Here is a 14,271-nt window from a genome sequence, read left to right as displayed (position 1 = left end):
GACACAGGGGGGACTCTTTAGGGCAAGAGCTGTGTTTTTAAAAGAGCAGGGAGTGACCTTATATATTGTTCCTGGTGGAATGTCCCACTTTGAGATTGGGTTGATTTTCTGTAATGACTTGTGAAATACCCCTACCCTCACCTGCAGTTCCTGGTCTTGGGAAACTTCCATGGTTGGTTTAACGACTTGTTAATCATCTCTATTCTTACCTCCAGTTCCTGGCCTCCAGTTTGTTGTGAAACGTCCATGGTTGATTTAACGACTTGTTAATCATCTCTACCCCCACCTCTGGTTCCTGGTCATGCAAAACTTCCACCTTACATTTTCTACTTTAAGCTTCTGTCAACCCCAAACTTATTTTTCTTAAAAATAAGTTTTGGACTCCAGACTTGGAGCCCAGACTCTAAAACCAAACTATCTGGATGAAACTATCTCCTTTCTCAACTGGTACCTTGAGGTTTAAAAACATTCACAAAATTGCCTCTTTACATACTCCAAAATTGCCTCTCTCTTTTTTTAAAAAAAGATTTATTTATTTTGGACAACTGATCTTTGACAAAGAAACAAAGAATATGCAATGGAACATGGACAGTTTGTTCAATAAATGGTGCGGGGAAAACTGGACCACCACATGCAAAAAAATGAAACTAGACCACTACCTCTCACCATGCACAGAAACCAACTCAAAATGGATAAAAGACCTAGACATAAGACCTGAAACCATAAAATGTATAGAAGAAAATATAGGTAAAACACTACAAAGCATACATCTCAGTAACATCTTTAAAGATTTATCACCCAAAGCAAAGAAAGTCAAGGTAAAGATAAACACATGGGATTACATCAAACTGAAAAGCTTCTGCACAGCAAAAGAGACATTAACCAAAACAGAGAGACACCCCACTGATGGGAAAAAAATCTTTGCACCCCAGTCAACTGATGAGGGACTGATCGCAAAGATATACAAAGAACTCACATGACTCAACAAAAACAATATAAACAATCCAGTCAAGAAATGGGCGGAAGAACTTAAAAGACATTTCTCCAAAGAGGAAATGCAAATGGCCAACAGGCATATGAAAAAATGTTCAACATCCCTTATCATCAGGGAAATGCAAATCAAAACCACATTGAGAGTGTGGTCTTTGTGAGCTTCCACCATGGCGTACCGCGGCCAGGGTCAGAAAGTGCAGAAGGTGATGGTGCAGCCCATCAACCTCATCTTCAGATACTTGCAAAATCGATCTCGGATTCAGGTGTGGCTTTATGAGCAAGTGAATATGCGGATAGAGGGCTGTATCATTGGTTTTGATGAGTATATGAACCTCGTATTAGATGATGCAGAAGAGATTCATTCTAAAACAAAGTCAAGAAAACAACTGGGTCGGATCATGCTGAAAGGTGATAACATTACCCTGCTCCAAAGTGTCTCCAACTAGAAAAGATCAATCAAGTGACGGATGGTTGAGAAGATAATTCAGTTAGCTTTTTTTACCTGTTCTTTATTGGGACGATAGTTCTGAAGCATTTGTTCCAATTGTTTGGATAACCCTTATGTTATTACCAGATGGCAATAAATTCTGTGGAATTGTTTTTATTTAAAAAAAAAAAAAACAAAAAACCACATTGAGACACCACCTTACACCAGTAAGAATGGCACATATTAAAAAAAAAAAAAGCAACAACAAATGATGGCAAGGATGTAGTGAAAAAGGAACTCTCCTGCACTGCTGGTGGGAGTGCAAACTGGTCCAGCCACTATGGAAAGCTGTCTGGAGGTTCCTCAGTCTACTAAAAATGGAGCTACCATACAACCCGGCAATTCCACTCCTAGGGATCTACCCAAAGGACACAAAAACATTGATTCAAAAGAACACCTGTACCCCTATGGTTACTGCAGCACTGTTTACAATAGGTAAAACCTAGAAATAACCCAAATGCCCAAAAATAGATGACTGGATCAAGAAGATGTGGTATATATTCACAATGGAATATTATTCAGCATTCAGAAAAGATAAACTCATGCCATTCGCAGCAACGTGGATGGAGCTAGAAGGAATTATGCTCAGTGAAATAAGCCAGAAGGAAAAAGAAAAATATCGGATGGTTTCACTTATAGCAGGAATATAGGGGAACCAAATAAGACATCAGTGTAAAAAAACAATAACAGTACAAAACACAACAAAGCAAAAACAGACAATTACAAATCAGAGACATCCTGCAGGGGAGGAGGAGGGAGAGGGATCAGAGGGAGGGAGGGAGGAGCACAGGGGACTGAGGTGATGGTGCACATGTGCATCGGTGAAGGAAACTCTGTGGGGACTACACCTGAGGGAGTGGGGGGAAGCAAATATTGTTTAAAAAGAAAAAAAAAGATTATTTATGCATACAAGAGCTGGGGTACAGGCCAGAGGTGCAGGGGGTGAGAGGATTCACCAGAGACAGAGTGGGGAGCAGAACAGTTGGATCTACTACAATAGACTGCCGAGGGGAGCAGCCCGCCATTGGGTCACCTCCCTGGCCGGGGACTGAACTCGTGCTACAGTGGCTGCGGATAGTTCATAGTGCTGAGACTTAACCCCTTGTCCCACCAGGGAGGCCTCAAAATTGCCTTTTTACAAAATAATTATTCTAAACTATCTGAGGCAATGAAACAATTGGAAAAAGATAAACAAAAAAAGACAGACAGCGGAGGACTTTCCTTCACCCACAACAGTAACTTCCTCTGTATCTACTACACCATCCCCACTTCCTCATTCTAATCCTCCCCCTGTTTCTTCCCTCTTCCTCTGAACATTCCCCCACTTTTCCCTTATTCCAAACTTTTTTTAAGATTTATTTATTTATGCACACAAGATCTGAGGTACAGGCCAGAAGTGTGGGAGGGTGAGAGGATTCACCAAGACAGAGTGGGGAGCAGAACAGGCAGATCTACTGAAATACACTGCTGAGGGGAGCAGCGGGTGAGACAGGAGAGGTCTGCTGCCCTATGTGGGTAGCTCCCCGGCTGGGGATAGAACTCAGGCAGTGGAAGTGATAGCACTGAGACTTAACCCCACGAGGGAGGCCCCAACTCTATGTTATTGAAGGGCTATGGGAGGACCCTACTCTCTTGGTTAAGAAGTTCATTCCAGCCTTAGTTAATTTAGCAAACTAACCAGTTCACCTATGTAAGTTCAAGAAAGAATAACTACTAAAATCCTTAATTTTCAACTTTGGCAGATAGAAGTTTCTAACCTTCCTGACTTATGCCATTATTACAAGTAATCAGGACATTGGAAGAGAGGCTGTTAGAAGTTAAAGAAGTTAAAGCACAAGTTCCCCAACCAGTTCTCTTTTTCTCAGTGATAGATGAACGACTGCCTTCCCCAAATTGTCCAGAACAGACCTTCCTAAGACTTGTCATTTTAGCATGTTGGATTATTTCGAACTGAGGTTATATGTGGCTTTTGCAGGGCCCAGGGAAATGTTTATCATTCCCTTAACTACCTAAAAGAATGGAAATGTGGTTTTTTGAGGTGCATAGTGTCATGTGGCACAAAAAGAGAAAAGAATGTTTGCCAGGGTGGGCTGGCCTCTGCTGTGGGCAGTTTGACCATGGAACTTGAGCTAGAAAGCCAGATGAACTAAAACCAGACCTTTGCACACCATTTTGTAAAGATGGGGGACACTAGCTGCTCGTGGATTAAGGCCCAAACTTTGTGACAAAACCCGATTAGTATGCTAGCAGGTAGAATCCCTGGAAAAGTGAGAGGAAAAATTTTTAGTTACAATCACCCAAAACTCATAGGAGAAAATTTGCCTTTTTCCCTCTGCTCCTTGAAGTTGTAAATCTAATCAGTTTTTGAAATATAAACACCCCATGAGATAACCAAAACACTGCCCACAGAGACTAAAGGGAAAATGGGGTAGATATACCCCACAGAGCAGCAACTCCCAGCAGTGTACACAAAAACTCTCACGCAGCAGCCAGCAGGCTGGACTCAGAGCTGAAGATCACGTGTGGGCCCTGGTAACCCTTTGCACTGATGTTGGACTGTTGAAAAGAGATTCACCTCCTCTGGTTTAGCTGGTGGGAAGCTGAGGGGTAGATGATCACGGATAAGCCTTTGTGACATCAATATACATGGAGGACATTTGGGTTTGCCTGCAAGAGTCAGGTTGTCCTCACTGTCTTCCACGTCCCGGCTCACAAGGCACTGACACCCCCTGGGAGTCAGGAAACTGATGCTCTAGCTTGGTCCAAGCCCTGGTAACTGACCCTTCAGTAGACAGCGTATCGGGTGCATCCAAAGAGCAGCCACCATTGCATCCAGATGTGAAGGTGTATTATCAAGGATGCTGGGTTTCCCTGGAGATAGAGTACCTTGCTTACTGCAGTGACAGGATGTCCTGTGTGTTCTCAGCAACCCCCAGGGAGACAGCTGAAGGAGTCATCTCCTGGTGGGGTTGGCAGATGGATAATATTGGTCCCTACCTTCTGGGTGAGGGTTGCACATATACCCTGGCTTTATGGACACTATGTGTGACCTCACCCAAGTTCCCCTGTCACCACACAAACACAGCGCCACCCTAGAGGGGCCAGGGGTGCTGAGTAACGTGCACAGGTCGGTGTCCTCATCGGCTACACAGTGATCACATTTCAAAGTCACATTGAGGGGCCACATTTCAAAGGTCATGATGTATAAGTCTGGGCAAAAGAGCATAGCAATTAAATGGAGATTCCACACTGTGCCCCAAATCTGAAAGTTGCAAGATTGACAAAAAGGAAAAATGGTATGTTAAGGCAGAAAACCACTTTGACCCGGTGGACTAAAGTACTCCTCAAGTAATATATTTACATGCTCATGTAATATATTTACATGATCAGCCAGGGCCCCATATGCCATGCCTCCCCCCTCCTCCCGCTGAGGCCCCCAGTCCTGTGAAGGTGTGGAAGTCTTGGTAACAGCCATTGCCCTGACTCTTATCTGGGGAAAAGGGTGTGGGCTGAGGGCACAAGCCCGTGGTGCCTGGGAAAGGCATCACCTACTAGAATTTGCCATGAGCTGTCCCACCAGCATGGGTAAGTTACTTTGTACTTCTGGGTGAGGGGGAAACTACTCAATCCCCAGGGGAACCCTGTCCTGCTACAGGGTTAGACCTGTTGAAATGCCCTACACCTGGAATGGCACACTCACCATCAAAAAGGGGAAGATGAGGGCTCAGGCCTGGTGTATCCTGCCCCCAGTCCATCTCCTCACGCCTGACAGTGCTGTCTTCCCTGTGCTATGCACAGTCAGGGCAGATTCCTAAGGCTTCCAGCCTCCCTAGCCTTAAGGCCAACTGGGCACATTCGGTTTTCACGGGTATGATCAGTTGACTGACATCTTAGTTGCTTCCATTGACCTGGCAGACATTGCAACACATAGAGAGCCCTTACTAAATTCGCCAGCAAGTCTTGATAGCCAACAAAGCCTGTACTTACTGAACACTGAAATATCCATAATGAGAAAAGTTGTCTTCCAGAATACAATGGCCTTGGCCATTATTACTGTCTTGCAAGGAGCACCTGTGCCATTGATCCAAGCAGAATGTTGTGTGATATCTGATTTTTAGCCTATGGGTCATATTTATTAAATTACATGAGGACACAAGAGAAAACCTCAAGTGATCCAACCCCAGCTTAAGGAACTGGCTGGGTCACGGGGATCTTCATGGAAGAAGTTGTCACTGATTTGGGGGATCATCTTAACCTCTGTTTTCTCTTGCATGTGCCTGTACTGTTGCTGCAGCATCTGCCTCCAGGGCAGCCAGTCATCTGCTGATGTGCTCCGCCCACGCTAGTGAACCCCCTTGCCAACCACTCACGGTACAATGTGGAAGAGGGGCAGTATGTGGGGTGGAATGTTGAGAAGGACTGCAAGGGCCAGTATGTGGGGTGGAATGTTGAGAAGGGCCAGTATGTGGGGACTGCAAGGGCCAGTATGTGGGGTGGAATGTTGAGAAGGCCATCAAGAGAACATGAACCCTGGATGACCTGGAGCTGCACCATGGGCAGTTAGAGCCTCCTCACATCTCTCTAGCCCCTGGGAATGTGGGTTCCGCTTGCTTTCCCCCACATCCAGAAGCTGCCCGAGGACATATCCCTGAGATAAAATGCATTTCCAAGACCATCTGGACAGTGCACATGAGTAAACCCAGTTAAATGTTATATAAACTCTATATAAACTGCTAAAATTTGGGAGGTGGGGATGGAAAACTATGCATCTTCTGTCTGCCCAAGTCAAAGCCTTTGTACAAGTTCCTTTGGTTATTAAAGCTTCCACCTAACAATCTGAAATGATCTGTCTTTCCCTTCCGTCTCTCCTTGCCCTCCCTTTACTGGAGCTGGTTTCAGAATGCACCTGGCTTGTAACCCCAGATCTGCAAAAAAAAATCCCCTTGAATGTTGCTTTTTTTGTCCCTGGTGGCACAGGCGATTGAGCGCAGCGTTGTGAAGCTGTCCGCAGCCTCTGCAGTGCCATTTGATCCCCACCAGCCGGGGAGCTACCCACATGGCGCAGCAGACCTGTCCTGTCTCACCCGCTGCTCCCCTCAGCAGTGTATTTCAGTCGATCTGCCTGTTCTGTTCCCTACTCTGTCTCTGGTGAATCCTCTCACCCTCTCGCACATCTGGCCTGTACCCCGGTTCTTGTATGTATAAATAAATAAATCTTCAAAAAAAAAAAAAAAAAAAAAACAACCGGCCCTCACTTTAAAACAGCGTAGCTATTTTACTGTAAAAGTTAAATAAAGAAACCTCAGCTAAGGGCCTCCCCTGGTGGCACAGCGGTTGAGCGCTGGGTTGTGAGGCTGCCCACAGCCTCTGCAGCGCCAGTTTGATCCCCGGCCACCGGCGAGGGTCCCACAAAAATAAATAAATAACTAAATAACTAAATAACTAACTAACTAAATAAATAAATAAATAAAAAGTGAAAAAAGAAAAAAAAAGAAACCTCAGCTAAAATTGGAGTTGGGGAGGCCAGTAGGGGGAGCTCTTACACATTATCACTCATGGTCATTTGCAAGCACTTGTCTGCAGCCCCAACAGCAAGTAGCTGCTTTTACCCTTCCAGTCAGGAAGTCCGCTCCTGGCCTAAGGAGGACCTAGCCCACCCAGCAACAAGTCCACCAGTGAAACGCTGGTCACTACCTGGACTTGCTCTCCTGCAGTAAATGAACCCTCGTTCAGATCAGTCCTACCACCTCCCCTTTTTCTATCTAAGCAAGTCCCCTGCTCTTGTTCCTTGGACTGGCCCACGGCCCACCATTCCCTGCAATTCATTAATTGCAATCCTCTGGCAATTCCAAACAAGCTCCTTATGTTGGTACATTTGCTGGCTATTTTTGACTTAAAGTTAACAGTACCGATGGCTGATATGCCTTTGGAATAGGCTGAGTTTGGATTGTTATGGAAACAAGATTTCTTTACTTCCAATAGGGATAAAATTGTTACCCTTATTTCCAGGAATTATTCGATGCCATACACTTCAGTCACTGTGGTTACTGTTAAGGTCTCTGGAAGCTTAGGGGATTTGCTGACATTTCCCACCACAAGTGCTACCCTCTTAAGGGCCAAAAACCAAACTTCTGTCATGGTCCAAAAGAATGTTCCCTCGGATAATAATTTAGAGAAACTAACTAGAGATGCCCAACAATTGTACCAGAAAATGGAAAACAATCTGGCTGCTTATGGCAATATAGAAGAAAATTCTGGTTTGGCCCAAATTAAAAACAAAACAGTCTTATCAGAATCCTAAAGTTGTCATCATTAATTACTATACATGCAATAAACCATTGGTTTAGTGATAAAGTTATATCATTCATGAGTCAATACTTGTGGGGAAATATTAACAAGGCAAAAGGTGCTTTCTTTGCTTGCGTCACCTGCCCAACATAAAATCCAGGAAAACCTGTCCACACTGCTGCTCCCAGGTACTTTAAATCACCAAATGGACCATTTGAGGTTTGGCAAATGGCAACTACTACCATCTCATGGTACAAGTGTGTCCTGGTAATGGTTTACATATTTTTGTATTGGGCTGAAGTTTTTCCATGTAGCTGATCGTCTGCCTCTTTTGGCTTACAGCTGATAAATGAGGTGTACTGCAATAATGTAAAGGCCTAGGGCCTCCCTGGTGGTGCAAGTTGTTACGTCTCAGTACTATGAAGCTTTCGGCAGCCACTGCAGCACGAGTTTGATCCCTAGCCAGGGAGCTGATCCACATGGCGCAGCAGACCTCTCCTGTCTCACCTGCTGCTCCCCTCAGCAGTGTATTTCAGTAAATCCGCCTGTTCTCCCCACTCTGTCTCTGGTGCATCCTCTCACCTCCTGCACCTCTGGCCTGTACCCCAGCTCTTGTATGCATAAATAAAGAACATAAATCTTAAAAAATAATAATGTGAAGGCCTAATCGAACCACACGTTAGTAGAAATGTGCAATCCCTGAAGATGAAGACTTCCAACTGTGCAACCAAGATTTTGCCCCCTCCCCAAATTCTCCAAACTCTCTTATCACCAAACTTCAAAGAATAGACTCTAGGACTCATACCTCACACTTCTAACAAATCCATTGGTGAGTTAAAAGACAATGATTTCTAGGAATTGAAGTAGATGACGGTTGAAGGAGACAGCCTACCCAAAATGACCAGACCAGGCCTGTATAACTTCCCTTACTTTACTTTTCACCCTATTCTCTCTCCCTTTCTCTCGGGAAGAATGCTCTCATTTGAATTTCTTTTTTTTTTAAGATTTATTTATTTACGCATACAAGAACTGGGGGTACAGGCCAGAGGTGTGGGGGGTGAGAGGATTCACCAGAGACAGAGTGGGGAACAGAACAGGCAGACAGACTAAAATACACTGCTGAGGGGAGCAGCAGGCGAGACAGGAGAGGTCTGCTGCGCCATGTGGGTAGCTCCCTAGCTGGCCAGGGATTGAACTCGTGCTTCAGAGGCTGTGGACAGTTTCACAGCGCTTAACCCCTTACACCACCAGGGAGGCCCTTGTATTTGTTAATTTACTGCATAAGGGGGAAATGTTTTTGATGGTTAGATCTCCCATCAGAACTCCTGATCTGTCACTGCAGTGACCCAGTAGTTCTCTCTATAACACATTTCTCACTTATCCCTGATGCTACTGTTAATTCCAACTCAATTGAAGTTCTCTGCACTCCACCTTGTTTTTATTTTTGTCTGTGGTAGAGGACCCAAAAGTGGATGGAATTTGCCAGAACATATGCATATTGAGATAACTGGTGAGCCAGACCCTGATGTCTACTGGAACACTTAATGTCCTTCCTAATGTCCATAACACAATGAGAAACCTCCCCTTGACCCACCCCACTAGGTCTTCATAGTCACCTTAAATGGAAATCACCTGGAGGCAAACATGAATATGGGTTTGTCTCTATAGGGATAGCCTTACTCTCTTTTAGGCTGGAATCAGTGCCAATGTGTATATAAACAGGAATCTCCCAAAGTTGGGAGAGCTAGCCACTTTCACAGCCAAAACAACAGCAATCCAACAACAATCACTTGACTTGTTGGAGAAAGTAGTTTTAGACAATAGCCCTTAATTACTTATTTGTTGAACAAGAAGGCATTTGTACACTAACAAATGCCACCTGGATGGATGCCTCTAGAGAAATGGAAACTCAGTTACACAAGCTCAGGAAATGAGTGGTTACAACGGATTCCACCTGACTCCCCATGGAGGTGCTCAGTTGGCAACCTCAGGCCTTGTTTTAGAACTATCCTAAACACTGGATTTGTCATATTACTTTTTTTAAAAAAGATTTGTTTATTGATGCATACAAGAACCTGGGGTACAGGTCAGAGATGCGGGGGTTGAGAGGATTCACTAGAGACAGAGTGGGGAGCAGAACAGGTGGATCCACTGAAACACACTGCTGGGGGGAGTAGTGGGTGAGACAGGAGAGGTCCGCTGCACCACTTCCCCAGCAAGGGATCTGACTCCTGTTGCAGTGGCTGCCGATAGCTTCTTAGTGCTGACACTTAACCCTTTATGCCACCAGAGAGGCCCCTGTCATATTACTTTTAACCCTGCTTTGCAACATAATTATTTTCAAACTTTGTACCTATGGCCTGTCAAACCCTTGCAGAAACAATGCATCAAATAGAGTGATGTTTGCCCAATGCTTTGAGATGATTGCCATTGCTTACAACCTTGATGCGATGTACCTTTAAGAGTAAAAATGCCAGAGAGTTCCTCCTTCTTCTTTCCTTGTTGCTCAGATGTGGTTTTTGGTCACTATGCATTTTTCCTTCCATGTTGGACATGACATTCTGGAAAGGTCCTTCCTAGCACCAAGGGACAAAACATAATTTCATTAAAATTGGATGACCTGGGCCTCCCCTGGTGGCGCAGCGGTTGAGCACTGGGCCGCGAAGCTGCCCGCAGCCTCTGCAGCACCGGTTCGATCCCCGGCCACCGGGCGAGGGTCCCACATGGCGCGCAGACCTCTCCTGCCGCCCGCTGCTCCCCTCAGCAGTGTACTTCATCCATCTGCCTGTTCTGTTCCCCGCTCTGGCTCTCGTGAATTCTCTCACCTTCCCGCACTTCTGACTGTACCCAGTGCTTGTATAAATAAATAAATAAATCTATAAATAAATAAATAAACAAATAAATCTAAATAAATAAATAAATAAAAATAAACTATACTTTAAAAAAAAAAATTGGATGACCTGACTCTCGATTGGTGATGCTTTCAAGGAAAGACCTTGATCAAAAGGCGTAAATGTGAACATGAGGGCGGCAAAGTCATGATAATAACAATGGGGTGTAACCCCTACTTTTGGGTGGGGGGTGGCACTCAGGTGGAGAGAGAGAGATTTATTTGTCACACTGGCGGGCTCCCAAAAAATCTGAGCCCCGAATTGCAGGAATGGTGAGGTTTTATACAGTTTGTGTGCAGAAGCTCATCACCCCACCCATCATAGACTTCCTTTATTGTTTGGGAAGGGGGTCAGAGTAGCCATAGCTGCTACTGTGGGCGAGCAGCACACCACAGGAGCTTTCCTCTCCAGTAAGCAGCAGACTCCAAGCAGCAGGCTTAGCAAGTTCCTGCTTCACCATCTCCCTGCCTCATCTCCCCCTTTTCCCCAGCCCCCCCATCTACAGCTGCAGCAGCCTCCTTGTCCAAATCACCAGACACGGTCTGCCTCGGGGAGTGTGCCTGTGCTGTTCCCTCTGCTCCCAGCTGTCTCATGCTAGCTCCCTCACTTCCTCCAGGCTTGGCCCAAATGTCTCTTCCTGAGAAAGACCTCTGTGACCTCCCTGAGTATATGGTCCCCCCAGTCCTGGTTTTTAATTTCTGCCAGAGCATTGGTTTGCTTCATCTTCCTGTTACCCTGTTTGCTTTCTGTCCCTCCCTTGGCTGCGATATCTGGATCCCACGCCCCTGAAGTGGTGTCTGTCACCACCAAGAAGGGGCATGAACACTGATTGTTGTCAGTATCAGGGGAGGTGGAGGAGCCAAAGATAACACATAGTTTAACTTCCACTGGTAAAAAGCCAGGCTTAAAAAAAAAATAAAATAAAATAAAAAAGAGGCAGGCTTATCATACCACTCCTGGGGGCAGGGAGACTTTTACCTCATATTGACATAACTGAGGGGTGCAGGTCAAGCAAATCGTTCCAAAACAAGCTAAGTCTGCAAGGTGACTTCTGCAGCCTCCCAGAGACCCTGTGAGCCACAGTCCCCAGCCTTGAGGTCTCAGCTTCTATGGCTCTGACATTCTCTAGTTCTCAGATGCTTCACATTCTCAGTCAGTACGGGAGGTCCACTGTGCACTGTGCTGGGGACACAGTGGGAATGAGACAGATGGCCCCTCTTCTCCAGGGCTCACAGTCAGAAAGTCACAAGAAAATTGTGGGGCCTCCCTGGTGGCACAGGCGGTTGAGCGCCGCACTGTGAAGCTGTCTGCAGCCTCTGCAGCGCGGGTTTGATCCCGGCCGGCCGGGAAGAGACCCACAGTGCAGGAGACCTCTCCTGTCTCGCCCGCTGCTCCCCTCAGCAGTGTATTTTGTCAGTCTGCCTGTTCTGCTCCCCGCTCTGTCTCTGGTGAATCCTCTCACCCTCCTGCGCATCTGGCCTACACCCCAGTTCTTGTATAAATAAATAAATCTTTAAAAAAAAAAGAAAATTGTGATCCCAACTGTGACAGGACAACATGCCCCACTTGGTGAGTGGGTTTGGCAAACTGGCAGACTGGGTGATCAAAGAGGCTTCTCAGAGGAGGTGCCATTTAAACCGAATTAAGCGAAGGAGGGGGAAGAAGGGTGTCCTGGAGAGAGAGAACAGCATTTGCAAAGACTGCGGGTGGTGAATGTGAAGTGAGAAAGAAAAAGGCAGGCCTGACTGCAGTCAGCGGGGAGTTGAGCCATATCACTTGTCGAACATGGGGTGGTCCCCCATAGCCTACAGCCTCCCCACTCACAGGCTGATGTGACTAAATATTGTAAGAGACTCACGTGATGCCTGCACTTCATCACTGACACACACCTGCTGCTCTCCACACCACCCACTTAAGCCACCCTGGTACTGCCTGACACCTCAAGAGGTGGGGTTTTGAAAAAGACTAGAGAAGCCAGGTGCCTCTGAGCCGGGTGCCAACCTGCTCCCTTGGTGTGGAACAGCATCCTTCCACCTGCTAGGTCTCTCACTGCCTCTCGTGGAGAGAGGCCACAGGCAGCAGGCTGAAGGTGTCCTGGTGGGAGCCATGGGTCCTTTTCTGGTTCTTTCTAAAGCCTAGAACACCGAGAAAGGAACTGATCTTGGTGGGAACTTAAGGTGATGAAGATAGAGACTTCAGGTCTGAGTTGGCTGGAGAGAAATGAGATTTTTTTTTTGAGAAATAAAAAGGTGACAAGTTAAGCTAAAGGAAGAACTCATCCTGTGGAGACAGTTTTGCTCCTGAAGATACAGAATACTCTCCCAGGGCCTGTTTTTTACTTAAAATACTAAAAAGTCTTTCTGAAATGTTAAATGCAATATGATATCATCAATGAAATATTAGGAACTGGGGCCTCCCTGGTGGTGCAGGGGTTAAAGTCTCAGTGCTATCAAGTATTACCAGGCACTGTGGCATGAGTTTGATCCCTGGCCAGGGAGCTGACCCACATGGCGCAGCAGACCCCTCCTGACTCACCCACTGCTCCCCTCAGCAGTGTATTTCAGTGGATCTGCCTGTTCTACTCCCCACTCTGTCTCTGGTGAATCCTCTCACCCTCCGCACCTCTGACTTACACTCCAGTTCTTGTATGCATAAATGAATAAAAGAAATCTTTAAAAAAAAAAAAAGAAATATTGGAATTGGCAAAGCAGTATCAAGTGCTGTCTGCTGCAGTGCCCTTCCTCATGTTAAAGAAAACAAAGGCCATCAGAGGAAACCTGCCCTTGAGTCTCAATGAAAGGGCTTCAAGCACAAATGTAAGATTCTTGGGAAATGGAATAAAGGAAATCTTTATAAATAAAGGGGGGATCTGTAGCTGCCACTTGGGTATCAATTATAGACCTTCACAAGAGCATCTAAAAGGCACCAAAGGGAGGAGAAATCAACACTGTAGGAGAAAGATTTCCTTCTCTCCAGCAACTCGGTCAATGAAAGGCTATCACCACCCTGAACTCCCACTTTCTTTTTTTTTTTTTTTAAGATTTATTTATTTACACATACAAGAGCTGGGGTACAGGCCAGAGATGTGGGGTGTGAGAGGACCCATCAGAGACAGAGTGGGAAGCAGAACAGGCAGACTGACTGAAACACATTGATGAGGGGAGCAGCGGGCGAGACAGGAAAGGTCTGCTGCACCATGTGGGTTTCTCCCCGCTGGCCGGGGATCGAACTCATGCTACAGAGACTGTGTATTGCTTCATAGTGCAGTGCTTAACCCCTTGCGCCACCAGGGAGGCGCTGTACTCCCACTTTCCACGAATAGATTTTTATTGAAAACAACCCCTTCAGCTTCCTCCTTTTTCTTTGTAAAATAACATTCCTCTCTGCTGTTTGCTGAGCTTGCCTACATCTCTGCTATAGTGTGCTTGCTCTGAATTGCAATTCCTCAGCTATTCCAAACAAACACATTTTGCTAGTAAAATACTGACTGTTTATAAAAGGTCAACAGCCTACAGTGCTGACGGTAGGATCTGTGTTTCCCAACTGAAAAAGTAATAAATCAACTTATCCTGACTGCTGGATCACCATTCCATCAGAAGACCTGAAATAGGG

At 45.7% G+C, this 14,271-nt stretch overlaps 1 protein-coding gene across 1 annotated transcript; it reads left to right on the top strand.

Annotated features, from left to right (window-relative positions):
- The first annotated feature begins 1,141 nt into the window (after positions 1-1,141).
- LOC119240043 (small nuclear ribonucleoprotein E) lies at positions 1,142-1,589 on the top strand. The gene has a single exon (XM_037504409.2). The coding sequence runs from the start codon at positions 1,161-1,163 to the stop codon at positions 1,437-1,439; it is 279 nt and encodes a 92-aa protein (XP_037360306.1). The 5' UTR covers positions 1,142-1,160; the 3' UTR covers positions 1,440-1,589.
- The last annotated feature ends 12,682 nt before the right edge of the window (positions 1,590-14,271 follow it).

Source organism: Talpa occidentalis, unplaced genomic scaffold (genome assembly GCF_014898055.3).
Source record: "Talpa occidentalis isolate TD23 unplaced genomic scaffold, MPIMG_talOcc4v2.1 talOcc4.12, whole genome shotgun sequence".
Taxonomy (NCBI): domain Eukaryota; kingdom Metazoa; phylum Chordata; class Mammalia; order Eulipotyphla; family Talpidae; genus Talpa; species Talpa occidentalis.
The sequence above is the reverse complement of the archived record's forward strand: the minus strand, read 5'-3'. Positions and strand labels throughout refer to the sequence as shown.

Excerpts from the sequence above, each read along its gene's own strand:
- LOC119240043 (XM_037504409.2), top strand. The coding sequence starts at position 1,161 with ATGGCGTACCGCGGCCAGGGTCAGAAAGTGCAGAAGGTGATGGTGCAG.